The 14,747-nt window shown below is 35.9% G+C and overlaps 1 protein-coding gene across 1 annotated transcript; it reads left to right on the top strand.

The window, feature by feature from the left end:
• Positions 1-1,938: 1,938 nt before the first annotated feature.
• On the top strand, positions 1,939-13,623 carry LOC126819627 (aldehyde dehydrogenase 1A1). Its single transcript, XM_050547760.2, has 14 exons — positions 1,939-2,058; positions 4,963-5,067; positions 5,462-5,602; positions 6,597-6,723; positions 7,484-7,545; positions 8,212-8,340; positions 8,787-8,900; positions 9,187-9,289; positions 9,394-9,578; positions 9,767-9,931; positions 10,593-10,750; positions 12,163-12,237; positions 13,075-13,114; positions 13,432-13,623. The coding sequence occupies exons 1-14, from the start codon at positions 2,014-2,016 to the stop codon at positions 13,462-13,464; spliced, it is 1,482 nt and encodes a 493-aa protein (XP_050403717.1). The 5' UTR covers positions 1,939-2,013; the 3' UTR covers positions 13,465-13,623.
• The last annotated feature ends 1,124 nt before the right edge of the window (positions 13,624-14,747 follow it).

Here is a 14,747-nt window from a genome sequence, read left to right on the forward strand (position 1 = left end):
ATACTAATCTTGATTGGAACAACAGGTATATCAAGATTAGTATTGAAAGTGTCGAGAATATCCTTGAACTGAAAACAAACCACGGGTACATCAAAATAGCTAACCTACTCCACTACGCATTGCAAAATAATGGAGGCGCTGAAACAAATTGTATTTTGCGTTCTTGCTCGGGCGAAATAGACATCCCAATCGTTCTCCTCGCAAACGATCACCCAAAAACACACATTGTGATCGATAATGAGACGGGGAAAGGTAGAAAATACCCCAAAAGGCGACGTACATCTTTATTACCACCATATAGTAGTGGTCTTTTGCTGCACATTAAACGCGGCAATTATGTCGCAACAATACGGAGACAAGCTGCAAAACCAATGATCGAACAAGATGACTTTGTGATGCATGGGTTGAATGAAGAATTACAATGTGAATGGGTATCTGAAGCATATCCAAAGTATAAATGCGAGCTGTTGATCAGTCATCAAAAAGATATTTATCCCGTTCATGTAATGAACTTTGATTTTGAATCTTCTGATGAAGACCAAGAATAAACTAATATCTAAACATGTCTCTGATTTACTGTTTTTGATATTCATTTCCAGATCTCCTGAAAAGTACCATTATAATTCAATATTGTGAAGGACGAAATTGGTACTAAACGAAAAAGTTAACGAGAAGCCACTTTTAAGGTCAATTTTGAACCAAATGATTTCTGTCCCTAAAAAAATACATGTTGTCGCCCCTACCACCCCGGGACCCACCCCACCCCCACACAACGGGATTCTTATACACCACATATTTAAAGATGCCATCACGCTCTAAGGAAATCACCATTTAAATCAAAACGAACTCATTTCCTGCCAATTTTACCCCTGCACCCCTGCACACCCCCCCCCCCCACACACACCTTGCCTCAAATCAAAACAGTTGTCCAGGACATCATAAACACTCATTTACAGATGGACAATCCTAGAAAGTTATGTTTTATTTATATATAACATGATCATCATTTATGTCAACACAATCACATTTTTCCCCCAATTGTAGACATTGCCCCCCCCCCCCCATATCTTGACAACGCCCCCCCCCCCCCCACAAACGCCTGATCACCACCCAGATTCGGAATAAACGAAAAATCTGGTTTAGAAATATTTGGTCTCATAAATTCTCAGCTCGGGAGGCGATCCCCCCCCCCCCTTCAGCCACCGGACTAATAGTCGTTGTAATGAAACGATAAACCGAAGTCCTTTGTACACACTGGCATGCAGGTAAAAGAACCCTTGACAGTTGGAATTCGAAATAAGAGTAGGCCCTAGTGCCGATGTCTTCATTAGCCCAGTCGGTGCAGAGCAGCAGGACGTTAAAACCCATTTCATTTCATTTCGTTCACGCTGATGATATATGATGGACATGTATGATCTATGATGACTAGAAAACAGTTTAAGAAACACTTTTTTCCCCCTATTGAACAGTCACTTTAAAGGGGAAGACCAACGATTTTCAACAAGGTTTCCATAAATCTTAAATATATATAGATAAATAATCCCCCCTGTAACACAAGCAAAAACGTTCCTGTAAGCCAGAAATTAATTTTTTATTAAAACCGGAAGTGATATAGTTAGTTCAACACGCTCACTGGGTCAAAGGACGACGCGTGAACACAATACAGCAGTAAACTTATGCCAAATCTGTATGCTTACTATAGAGCCCAGTGAGCGTGTTGAACCAACTATGTCACTTCCTGTTTTAATAAAAATTAATTTCTCGCTTACAAAAACTTGTTTTGCTTGTGCTACAGAGGTGATTATTTATCAATATATATTTAAGGTTTATGGAAACCTTGTTGAAAATCGTTGGTCTTCCCCTTAAATCCTATACGACATCTAATATATAATTGTCACGTGATACTTATATAAACAGTTTAGTCTAAACTGACTGTATATAAATTTATACCCCCAGCAGTAGGCAAAATAAGCTCCCACAGATAACTGTGTAATCAGAAGTGAAAAAAAAACAATGCCACCACCACCCATCAGAAACCCTGATGTTAAATATACTCAGGTAGGTACAATTAACTGTTTGCTGTCAATATTTAATATTAACAAACCTGTTTAATTTTACAGAATACTTCTTCTTCTTTCCTAGAGTTTTACGTCCACTTTCACCATTACAGTATACAGGACTAAAAGCTATTTAAACCCCTTTAGCACAGCTGGTATGAGGCATGTTTGCTTGTTAAATATTAAATACTCAATTCTGTAATTTATGATCAGTAATTTGAACTTTATAATGTTAATTTTTATAATTGGTGCTCAGGCTTATTATGTATATAGTTATCAGTCAGGATTATCGTTAACTTATACCCGAAATAGAGCTTCAATTAAACATACCGATATTCTTTTGGGTCATACAAGTTTGGATGATGGACGTTATTGTACCTTTAAAGCAAATAACCAAACACCGGTTATACAAACACACCAAACCATTGACACTGTTATCTATGCAGAGCTATTTCAGCCATTTCGTTCATCGTCTTTTCAATGTTAAAGGTGCTAAATCGCTAATATTTTGGATCTAGAAATTGACACAAATGGGTCGCAACGTATATAATAATGTAATGTGAATGTATATAAACTGATTTACATTCAATCGTTTCTGTTTTTACTGCAATTTCTAATCAGTTATATTCGGCGAAATACGCCAGAAGTCTCAATCCAATGGCAATCTCCAGCGTCTGGTTATTCCACCCTATACCGATAGTATTTATTGCGCATGTTCTCCAGATAAGAAGAATATGGCCGTTTGACATGACTTGTGGAATATATCTAGCCCCTTTGTACGAGTCCCTTGTTAAAAATGGCGCTGAAATGCACCTCGTGTACCAACGGTAAAATGTTTATTTTGTCTTAATTATTGGATATCAGAAGCCCATCTTTTCCCGGTAAGATCACAACATCAATGTTGATTTAAATTGACAAATAATTCGTGTTTTCAATGTCGAAGATTTTGCATGATATTGAGTTAGAGACTTAGCTACTTTAATTAAGCCATATTGGAAAAGGCGACGTCGTCCTTATTAAAGATACATTATGGGAGATTTTAATAGAGAGTTGGGCATTCTTACTATAACAGTTGAAAAATAGATGATGAAAGAAGAATATATTGAAAATTTCAATCAAATTACTTTATTCTGAACAAAGTTATCACCATTGTAATTTTTGACGAGAAAGGCCGATCGTTTGATTGACAGGCGTTAACTTCACCTACATAATCTCGATTATCAAGTAACGTTTTCAATGGCTGTGTTACCGTTAGCCTATTCGGTTTGAAACGGGTTGCAATTCGATTCCTATCACATTTATTTTTACTACAAATTAAAAATAAGACTTTTAATATATAGATAAGAAGCGAGAGTTTGAAATTTACAATTTCTATGACATCTGAAACCTAAATAAAGACTTGCAATAATCAGCTTTAGCTCTTGCATAATGTATGTTTAACGATACATTATTGGAGATTAGATAAAGAGCTGACAGTTCTTACCATAATAGTTAAAAATTAGATAATGTGAAGGGAATTTGTTGAAAATTTCAGTCAAATTGATGCACTCGGAACCGAGAATTTAGCGACTTAATTTTAGGCCTAGTCTCGATCATCATTACTAAAGTCGGTACGATAAAAACATAGTCTCGATTGTCCAGTTTTTGATTTAATCGTCAATGAACGTTGAACAGCAGATCAGATTCCAATCCAGTAAATATCGCAGGCTAACGATGACATCGAGAGTTGATTATATTCTGGATAAGTTAATTAATGTCTAATTAATAATTTAGATAACATTTCAGGCCTAAAGAAAGACCTGCAATAGGCAGATTTAGCTCTTGCATAATATTATGATATTATTCATATTCCAAATAGATTTGTTCCTGCCATGGCTGAGTCTGAGAGCTAACGTGGCTTGAGAACAAAGCTAAGAAACCACCGACATATATTATGTTAGATCCAGTAGTAGTGCTGCGGGGAAAACAAAGGACCTAACGTCATGTTTGTCGATTTGACCAAGGCATTTGACACGATGAGCTTGATTGCACATAGGACAAATCTTATAAAAGCTAGACTGCCCCAAAAGTGTCTCGGAATTGTAATCCAGCTTCACGAGGACTAGTTCTGTTAGGTTACACACAGCAGTGACTTATAACAACCCTCCCCTTCTTCGTGGAGTTCCAACTTTCAAGGTTTCTGTTACGTACACCAAAACGCTGTTTATTGGCAGGCTGTCCTGCGCCATTGATCCATTGACAAGAAGAAACCACGCTGAAAATCTTAGGGTATTTTCTCGGCCATCTCCGGGGCAGAATTAGGACCTCCTGGTTAGCAGGGGAGGGGGTGGGGGTCGAGGAGAAGCTACCATGATGCCCTTAAAAGAGGATTCGGCCCCTATATTACAGCGATTACCACCAGTGGACAGCCCAGGCTGCCAAAGGAGAATCATGGCGCAAACCATCACGAAAGCCATCCCACTCTTTGAGAACAGCCGTAAAACTAGCGTGGTCGAAAAGAGGCATCGCCGCAAAGATCGTAATACTTCAACACCACCTTCCCAGACTTCCCCCCTACAGGTCTCGCCTGTCTCGCATAGGCCTCATCAGCCACCGATGTGCCTGCATCAGACCTTAAACGGATTCGTTCGTGAAGCCAAACCACGTTAATACTTTATTTTTAGGAAACACTATTATAAAACAATTTCGCTGAACAGTAATTTTAGGTAAGAATAAAAGACACGTTTTATCCCAGTCTCAATAAGAACACCCAATTTCAGCCCTGTTATGCAATATACACATTGATCATAATTGCCTATATAATATTCAATATGACTTATCAGAATATTACAAGCTACTGTGTTTTAGGGCAACGTTCCCTTGCGTGACATTTCGTAGTTGAAAGTTTGGATTAATTGTTTTTCAGGTTTTTATAAACAATGAGTATGTAAACAGCGTCAGTGGTAAAACTTTCCCAACGATTAATCCGACTACAAAGCAGAAAATAGCAGATGTGCAAGCTGGTGATAAGGTAAATCTATAAATCTTTGTAAAAACCCACAGCTTGATAAAACGCGCTGCATTATTTATTTTTAAATTAAAAAAAGGTATAGTGCCGTGGACCTTAGATGGCATATATTATTAACTTCATTAAACGGTAAGGACAGTACTTTTTTTTCTGCAGAGGTGGGGTTTACCGTCCAGATTTAGTCTAAATTCTACCTTAGGTTGATTGTGTATTTCAGAAATAAGACAAGCCGCCGATGCTATTACAGGTGGCGCTAAGAAAGCCAAATGTTACCGTCAACATTCCCCATTCTATCCCAAACCAAAATGTTAATTCACCAATTTATTAAATTTGATGAGAATGAACACTGTTTGTTCACTTGTTAATCGATTATCTCAATAGACTGTCTGTTCTGTAGGCTGATGTTGACAAAGCTGTTGAAGCTGCCAAGGCAGCGTTTAAAATAGGATCAGCATGGAGACGTATGGATGCCAGTAACAGGGGTGTTTTATTAATGAAGTTAGCTGATTTAATAGAAAGAGATATGAGTTACATTGCAGTAAGTATTTGTTTTTATGTGTAGTTATTTTTGTTTAAGTTGCGCTTTTTATTTATTTTTTAAATTCAGATTTTATTTTGTGTCGTACGTACGACTGCTCTTGAAAACAAACCACCCCCGTCACCGTTATCTTCTTGTCAATAAACTAAGATATAAAATTAATTGATTAGCGTGATTCGACAGAATGTCCCTTAAATATACATGTACAGCTACGTAGAAATTTATGTCAAGTCACAGTATCACTATCTAAGATTTAAACAAATTAACATTTTGTTTACACAGGAGTATTTGACAACGACTTTTATTGCAATGTCATGGATCGAATGGTGTAAATATTTAAGCATGCACGCTGTTATAGCAGAGATCGTTTCTGAATAGTGACAATCAGTCATGACATAGCAAACCCTTCTTTATACATTAGTTTTCAAAATCAGTCGATAGAGCATACTCGTGACTAACAGCATTCGGCATATCGAAGGGAATTGCGAATCACTGGCCTATTAGCTAGGCATAAACACTTAATATCCAACTGATTTAAATATTTAGACCTTTAAACAGAGAAATCATTAATATCTTAATCAAAACACCAAAGTTCAACTTCTTATCTAAGTCAAGACAAGAATAAAATATTCGGCCTATTGGAGTTTTCTTATTACTAAATAACGTAGAATATTAATTGAAATCTTTATTGTGCTTGCAATTAAGTCTCATTAATACACATCCATTTAGTTATTATTTTCTCAATATTATAGCCTGTATTAAAATGTGTTTCAAAAATGTTTTGCGATACTATTGGCCGAAGTTATAGATGTTAACACAGCTAATTCCAAATCTGAGTTTACCAATTTTTACATACTGTTGCACCTATCGGTGTGTGCAGTGTGAAACCGATGTCAAAATAGCTCCTAAGATTCGATTCCAATTGAGTGTTTGCAGTTGAATAAAACGAGTGTAATGTTTGATAACTATGTACACTCTGTATATTTGTACACAGAGTTTAGAAACAACAGATAATGGTAAACCATATAAAAATGCTTGTGGTGATGTTGGTTTTGCTGTGGCAATTATACGTTATTATGCTGGATGGGCAGATAAAATAACAGGCAAAACCATCCCAATCAGTAAGTGTATTTGATAATTAGTCTATTACATTAAATTCATGCTCTGCTTTATACGCATTTCAATGAAAGCAGGGGAAACTACGGATATTCGTCATATTGTTTCAAACGCAATAACTTTCGGAGATGTCGAAGATCCTTTGACGGACTGATAAGTCCCAGAAAATAAGGTCCTGTCCTCCAAATAGTAACTGACCAACATCTTCTGACAAAATGGCGTTCAGTGTGCGAGAACACAGCACCATCCACGTACATATTCAATTAGCTGACAATCTTAATTGTTGTGCTAATGAAGGTGTTGTGATAAGACTTGGAATATGATATAAATAACCGCAGATATGTGGTTTGTTTATTTCAAGGGCACTAACTTTACCTCTAAGATATCAACTACCATTGGACTACATGTATATATTGACCTGCTATCGGATATGTCAATCATTTGCAACGCAATAACAATAAATTCGAACATAAATGCTGCCTGTTCAACAAAAATAATATCAATGTCATCCGCGCATATTCCACTGTAATTTGATTGGTAAATATGGTTACAAGTTGAAACATTCTTAGTAATCCTCAAATCTTGTAGCCACATATTGTTCATCTCAGCTTTCATGTCTTTTGAGGATTTAACAAGTCTTTCCCTGTAAATTAGAAAAAAAAACCTAGTTTAGAATTGTCTTGGATATGTACACTTATAATTCAAGGTGATTACTAATATGATATAAATTTGTAGTATGTAATATAATTGGTTTAAATATTTCAGATGGTGATTATTTCTGTTATACACGTCATGAACCTGTTGGAATCTGTGGACAAATTGTTCCTGTAAGTTAGTCTCACATTATATACTCAAATGTATTAAATTATTATTCAGATTATACTTAAATATGTTTTATCACCCAATAATACATTCTACAGTAGATATCGCTTGTGTGATATATTTCATAATCTACTGCTTTACATGAATTTGATTGGTCAGTTGAAAAGGAACAACTTTTTTTTATTTTCAAAGAACAGTTCATTTCTTATTAAAAATAACTTTTTTTATTACAAATGAACTATTGTTATTCAATTGATCTTGATGGAAACAATATAAAGGACTTTGCAATGGTTGAATTGCTGTCAAAAATATGATGAATCACTACGCCGTAATGTTCAGTAAAAGTGAAATCTACAGCAAAGAATTATATTTATCTATTTGTGCATGTAAGAAGGGATTGGGTGATAAATAAAATCACCTACTCGTTTTTTTTTATATCAAAAAATATCAACACTCGTCGATAAAGTAAAACAAATAATTGGCAGAGCCTCGTTTTTTATAAATTTATCAACTTGTGTTGATATTTTTTGATATAAAAAAAGACTGGTATGAGATTCTCTATATATAGGAATTAAAAATAAATAAATCTAAATAAATATTTGCTCACATATATGCAGTGTGTACTTGAAATGTTCTCTTTGATGTTATGACGTTTTTCCCCATTATTTCAGTGGAATTACCCATTCCAGTTAATGTTTTTCAAAGTGGCAGCAGCTTTAGCGTGTGGCTGTGTTTGTGTGGTAAAACCTGCTGAACAAACACCTTTAACATCTCTGTATGCCGGTTCATTGATCAAAGAGGTAAATGGGAAGTTTTAAGTAAAAATGAAATCTAGTATTATTACCATAAAAACAAGCAATTTTCCTGTGAACTAATATCAAAGACATCGACACATATATTAAAGGAAATTTGTTAAGAAACATAATTATTTATGATCATGCTAATGCTTAATATTGTTCAATTGTGTCTCATATTGTCCAGAGGCTCAGGACCTAATATAGCGCTCTTAATCAGAAAACGGCCCATTGAGCTTCATAGGAATAAAACCCCAAAAACCCTACATGTCTCAGCTAATATTAACCGTAAGTCTATAATATCGGCGTTTGGTTTCTTTTTTTTACACCAAGAAGCTGAAAGAAAGTCACTTGGTAATTCCAAGACCGTGAAGCATAAGCATAACTCATGATCTCAAGGGCTTACTTACACTAGGATTTCCTTTGAGATTGTTTCTATGGATTTCTTTCAGGCTGGGTTTCCACCAGGTGTGGTTAATATAATACCCGGTGATGGCCCAACTGCTGGGGTCGCCATTACACATCATCCGGATATCAATAAAGTGTCCTTTACCGGCTCTACAGAGGTAATTTAACTATATTTTTAATACATCCACAATATATTGTCTTCCTTATCCCAATCCTTCGGTAACAACCGAGCATCGATATTGCAGAGCTGCCACCCTTGTCAGTATAATAAGTTTCTGATGGACGTTTGTTTTCAATGGGTATCGGTAATCTAATTGGTATATTTAAAGTTACCCACCCGCCATGTTTCAAAACTCTTGCATGATTTTTAAGAGGCACACCACACTACGTGATTTAACATGTATAGTATAGATTAATGTTCTTTTGTTGACCTTTTTAATACAGGTTGGACAGTTGATAATGCAGGCTTCGGGTATGAGTAACTTAAAGAGAACGTCATTAGAACTGGGTGGGAAATCTCCTAATATTGTCTTTGGAGATGTTGATTGTAAGTTCATATTTATCAATTATATCTTTTATGCCTTTTATTGTATAATATAATCCCAGAATTTATATACGATTTATTTTGTTTTAATTTTTGTGTTTTTATAGTGGACGCTGCTGTTGCTTGGTCTCATGCTGCCGTAATGGAGAACATGGGTCAGTGTTGTGTAGCTGGAACCAGAACATTTGTACATGAATCTATTTACGATGAATTTGTTAAGAAAAGCGCTGCAATGGCTAGCAATCGAGTCGTTGGAGATCCATTTGATGAAAAAACGCAGAATGGTCCACAGGTTCGTTCTATATTTGCCTTTTAATTCAATGCTCATAAAAAGGCTACCGATCAGTTTACATGCAATTTATTGTACAGGATATAATACTTAAAGATATCAGGCTTGTTGTATTCAAGTATTTGATGACCGAGATACCTGTTCTTCTGCAACATAAAGAAATACTATACAAGAATTGTTTTTTTTTACAGATTGATGATGTACAATTTGGGAAGATATTAGAATTAATAGAAAGTGGTAAAAAAGAAGGTGCTAAAGTAGAATGTGGTGGAGAGAAGATGGGTGATAAAGGTTATTATATTCAACCAACAGTATTCTCTAATGTACAAGATAACATGCGTATTGCTAAAGAAGAGGTAAGAATTTTTTTTATTATTATTCATTCAGATTTATATAACCCACCTCAAATGTATGTAAAACTACAGTATATATTTCCATATTGCATGTTCTGTCAATTTACCAAATTTTGTTTCATGCCCCGTCCAAGTCAGTGTTATTTTAGAGAAGATAATACGCACTTTTAGACAGGTGTAATCTGTGAATGTTCAATATTCTGACTATCTACAGCAGCCAACAGTGCGGCAAACAATTTTTATACGCCAACATTTCATTGTGGTCGTATTATGTAGCCATTTGCCAGTGAACGTGATAGAAGCTACATTTTTTACGGATATTTTAAAATTTAGTGTGAAGCATTGCGGTCACGCGACCTTAAGTTCGGGAGTTATGCTCCCTTTTCCGATAGAACGTGATAGATCCTACAGTATTAAATGCTTTGCTGCATTTGGACGTCCAGGGAAGAGATAAAGATCAGGATAGAGATCAGATTGCTTGAAGGCACAAAACGGATCCATGTCAAATTTGATCAACATCTAAGTCTTTCTTTAGGATAAGCTGCTGTCAATGACCATCTTGTTTTCGAAACAAAGCTGCTATTGTGTCGCGTCTACCTTTATTTGTTTGTTTTTGACGCACCGCTCTACCTATTGCATATATTCAGCCTTATTGTTTTTACAGATATTTGGACCAGTTCAACAGATTTTAAAGTTTTCAGACGAAGATGAAGTTATAGAAAGAGCTAATAATACACATTATGGACTAGGGGCAGCAGTATTTACTAACGATATCAATAGAGCATTAAAGTTTGCCAACAGTCTTCAAGCTGGATCAGTTTGGTAATTATGATTTACTCTGTTCAAATGTTAATTGGACAATTTTACATTAGCCCCTGTTGAAACCGCAAATCATTACACTTTTAAAAACGGGTGTAATTAAAAACTATAAGTAGTGTTAATTAAGTGTAAACTTTACACCACAGCTAGCGTTTTTTAAAATGTATACGCCTTTCCAATGGTAACCAACTAAAAGAACTACACCTAACAAGTGTAACTGATATTCATGACTACTGAACACCTAGATAGGTGTAATTGGTGGGTGTTTTACTGCATTTACACCAAAGGGTGTAACTATTATTGGTGAATAAATCATAGAACATGGTTAATTTTACATAGTTTATTGGGTTGCAAAAGTGTAATCGATATTCATGAGTACTGAACACCAGGATAGGTGTAATTGTAGCCTCTACCGGGTGTTTGGGACGAGCTTCCCCTCTGCAAGCGTTTTATTGAATTTAAACCAACATGTGTAATTATTGTAGGGAAACATTCCTCCGAATAATGTGCCAATTTTATACCGTATCTTGCGTTACAAATGTATTTGTGTACTCAAATTTGAGCGTTTGTTTTTTTTTATAAAATATGGCGTTGTTTGCCCTAGTAACACAACTGTAACTCATTTTAGAGTGTTTACTCAACGAGTAAAGTATAGATTATTTTAGCTTGTATACACTTAAAGGCGTGTAAAGGTTCCAAAATATTACCAAGTACAATATCTTAGTTAATAATTCTTAATTAAGGTAAGGTGCATAAATGAATAAACCACATTATTGAGCTAAGTTGTAAGGATATGTGTATTGATTTTCCTCATGATTTATATTTATTGTAAATTGATACAGATTGTCTAATTGCCCAACAGCAGTTGAATTTGAATTAGCCTGATGGGTATTTGTCAATTTAATATTATAGTAAAATGAAGCGAAGTAGCCGACGGTCTATATGTAATCTGGGTCGGGCTAAAAAGCCCTATACAAATTATCATAGAGACCGATAGCCAATTTCAAGTTTTCTGAACTAAAAAGTCGTTGTCTTGAAATAAATATCCAACAAAAACAAATTACAACCGCGTTGGTGTATTAATTAAAATGGAAGTATAATTTACAACCCATCCTTGGGGGCTAATGCATAATCTACACCCACGGGTGTAACATTACACTGTCTGAGTGCACCAGGCAGGTTACACTACTGGAAGCGGCAACTAGTTTCCACCTGAATTGGTGTAATGCTTTACACTGGATGGGTGTTATCGGTTTACACCACTAAAGGCTAGGAGTTACCCCTATTTAGGTGGCAACTGGTTTCCACCCGAATTGGTGTAAACTACCTTAATATTTTTAACTGTGTACCTCTAGAATCCATTGCCTTCGTGGATATCAAAAGACCTTTTAAAAAACCTTAAATGTATCTTACAGGGTGAACTGTAATTTGGCTGTATCACCACAAGGCCCGTTTGGTGGATTTAAAATGTCTGGTATGGGTAGAGAACTGTAAGTATATAATAATTTTTTAAGACCAAATCTAATATTGAAACTTGTTGTCACACGTGTTCGTCGGTCTAGTTGTTTTGATCTGAAGACTCTGCAGAATATCTTGGTTGGTTTGTGCACTATGGTGGCTGATAATCATGTCGTGATGTTGCGCTGTCGGGTTGTCGGGTCATCGGGGTAATTGTTCCCACCCCCATTTTAACTTGGGAATTTTGTCCCACGTCTTTATGCCCCACATTTTTATGCCATCCCTTGCAGTACTTGTGAATTAAAGAATAATTTTGAACACTTAATTATATCATAATCTGAAATTGACGAGTGATAATTTTTTTTACCAATATCTTTAAAATTTGCAGATCGCAAAAGTTATCTCCCATTAAAATGCTCTACGATTATTATTTTTTCTTACATACCTCGTTGTTATATCAATGTTTCAGATAACAGGTTATATACCGATCGAGGCTCAGATATTGCAACTGAATCATCTAGATATAACTAGTGTCGTAAAGGGCTGGGGGACAAAAATGGTCTAGCCCCAGCACATATTTTTCCTCTCTGGGGCCCTGCACGACATTCTTGGGACTTTTCTATTATCTTAATCTTATAATGCCCGTTAACTTCCTGATCATTCTGCCTCATAATCATAAATATTCACAAAAACCAAGTAGGAAATGTAAATTTAAGCACTCTTCTTCCATTCTAGACAAAACTGTCAACAACTGTCAAGAAAATGGGAAAAAAGGCCAGGGAAAATATACCCCCCCCCCCCGAAAGTTATTTAAATGTTATTTAAATAAAATAATGTACCATTCATATTATGTTATTTAAATATTTCAGAGGTGAATATGGTTTGGAAGAATATCTCGAGGTTAAAAATGTATGTTTTTTTTTAATTTACTTATGAACATATTAACACGCCTTTCTTGAGAGGAATTTATCTACTCTAATACTTCAGTTTGATTATACCCTGAGCGTCAATTAAAACACGGTGGCAGTTTACTGTTTAGAGGTGTTTAGATAATAGCATGGGCTCATGACCTGAAGATAATCTGAAAACACATCGTTCACCAATTCAATTATTCCCCTATGTGAAACTGGATAACGTGATTTAGTTTATGCGGGACAAATCTGTTGAAAGAAGGAAATTACAGTGTTTTATAGATCCTATAATTGTTTTAAATATTTGTTTTTAAGGTGGTGATAAAGATTCCACAGAAGAATTCCTAAACCGAGACACTAACTGTTTTAACATTCTGCTTCTGTCCTCTAGACATTATTTGTGTCTCTGTGTGTATTATTATAATGTGTATGTGACTGTAAACACTAGAAAAAATAAATGAAACAAAGTGGAAGTTATTATGATGAACAAATTAAAATAATAAAACTTAAAAAGCAATTATACCCATCATGTTGTTGATTTCTCGCGCAATGTTTTTAGCATTTGGTGTGAAGCATTGGAGTAGAGAGAGAATCAGGTAGAGGAGAAAGAGAGATTGAGAGAGGGAGAGAGAGAGAGGGAATGGGGGGAGGTGAGGGAGGGAGGGAACGCCCGCGTGACACAAACTAGGTCTTTTCAGGACTAACATATGGTTCTATTTTATTCCAATAATTCGCTTGCGCGTACTGGTCTTTAGCAGAGGGCGGAAACCGGAGGACCCAGAGAAAACCCACGTGGCTGGACGGGCGACCCTATTCCTTGTCACGTACAAGCAGAGAATCGAAACCAGACCACTTGACTCAATGACAGCCCTTATAATCTAAATCGCACGTTATAGACCAATCGGCCTCCCAACCCTGCTCCATGTGAAAGCAATGGGGGCTATACAGTTTTCCATAGATGTGTTTCAAATCTGGTGTGAATTATTGGGGTCATGAGAGGATGCCCCACCCCCCACCCCCGTTCCGAAAACCTTGTGAGCGCGATATAGGCTATAGTTTTTAATGAGCCATGCCACATGAAATGTGTGGTGGCCTGATGCCTCCGGACCGCTGACCGGAAGTTACCTATTATTAATGTTATCATATTCTGCAAGTTTCGTGGGAATCGGTTAAATTTGTTGCGGTCTGCAGTCGTGACACATAAAATATGTGGTTACCTGATATCTCCAAAACCGCTGACCAGAATTGACCGAAATGTTGCCATCTTTGATTTATCATTAATGCTATCATAGTTGTAAGTTTCAGGGAAGTCAGTTGATAATTACTGCGACCTGTAGTCGCATTAATTCTTCTCTTAGGAACGGTGTCTGATCGAACTATGTGCCTTCATGGTTCCTGTCCGTCTCTGTTAAGCTGCTACGTGAAAATAACGCTTTACCCCACCTCTAAATTTGTAATATTATAATAGCCTAATAACTATGGGGCGCCGTTTGTAAAATAATTATTTAATTTTTTTATAGCAAAAAACATTAGATTTAACGCCGAATATATATATTTAGATAAATATTAGAACAAAAATGGCATATATGTAAATATCAAAAAATATTGTAGCTAAAAGTCGAGTTTTTGGT

The sequence above is a fragment of the Patella vulgata genome, chromosome 4 (assembly GCF_932274485.2).
Source record: "Patella vulgata chromosome 4, xgPatVulg1.2, whole genome shotgun sequence".
NCBI classification, from domain to species: domain Eukaryota; kingdom Metazoa; phylum Mollusca; class Gastropoda; family Patellidae; genus Patella; species Patella vulgata.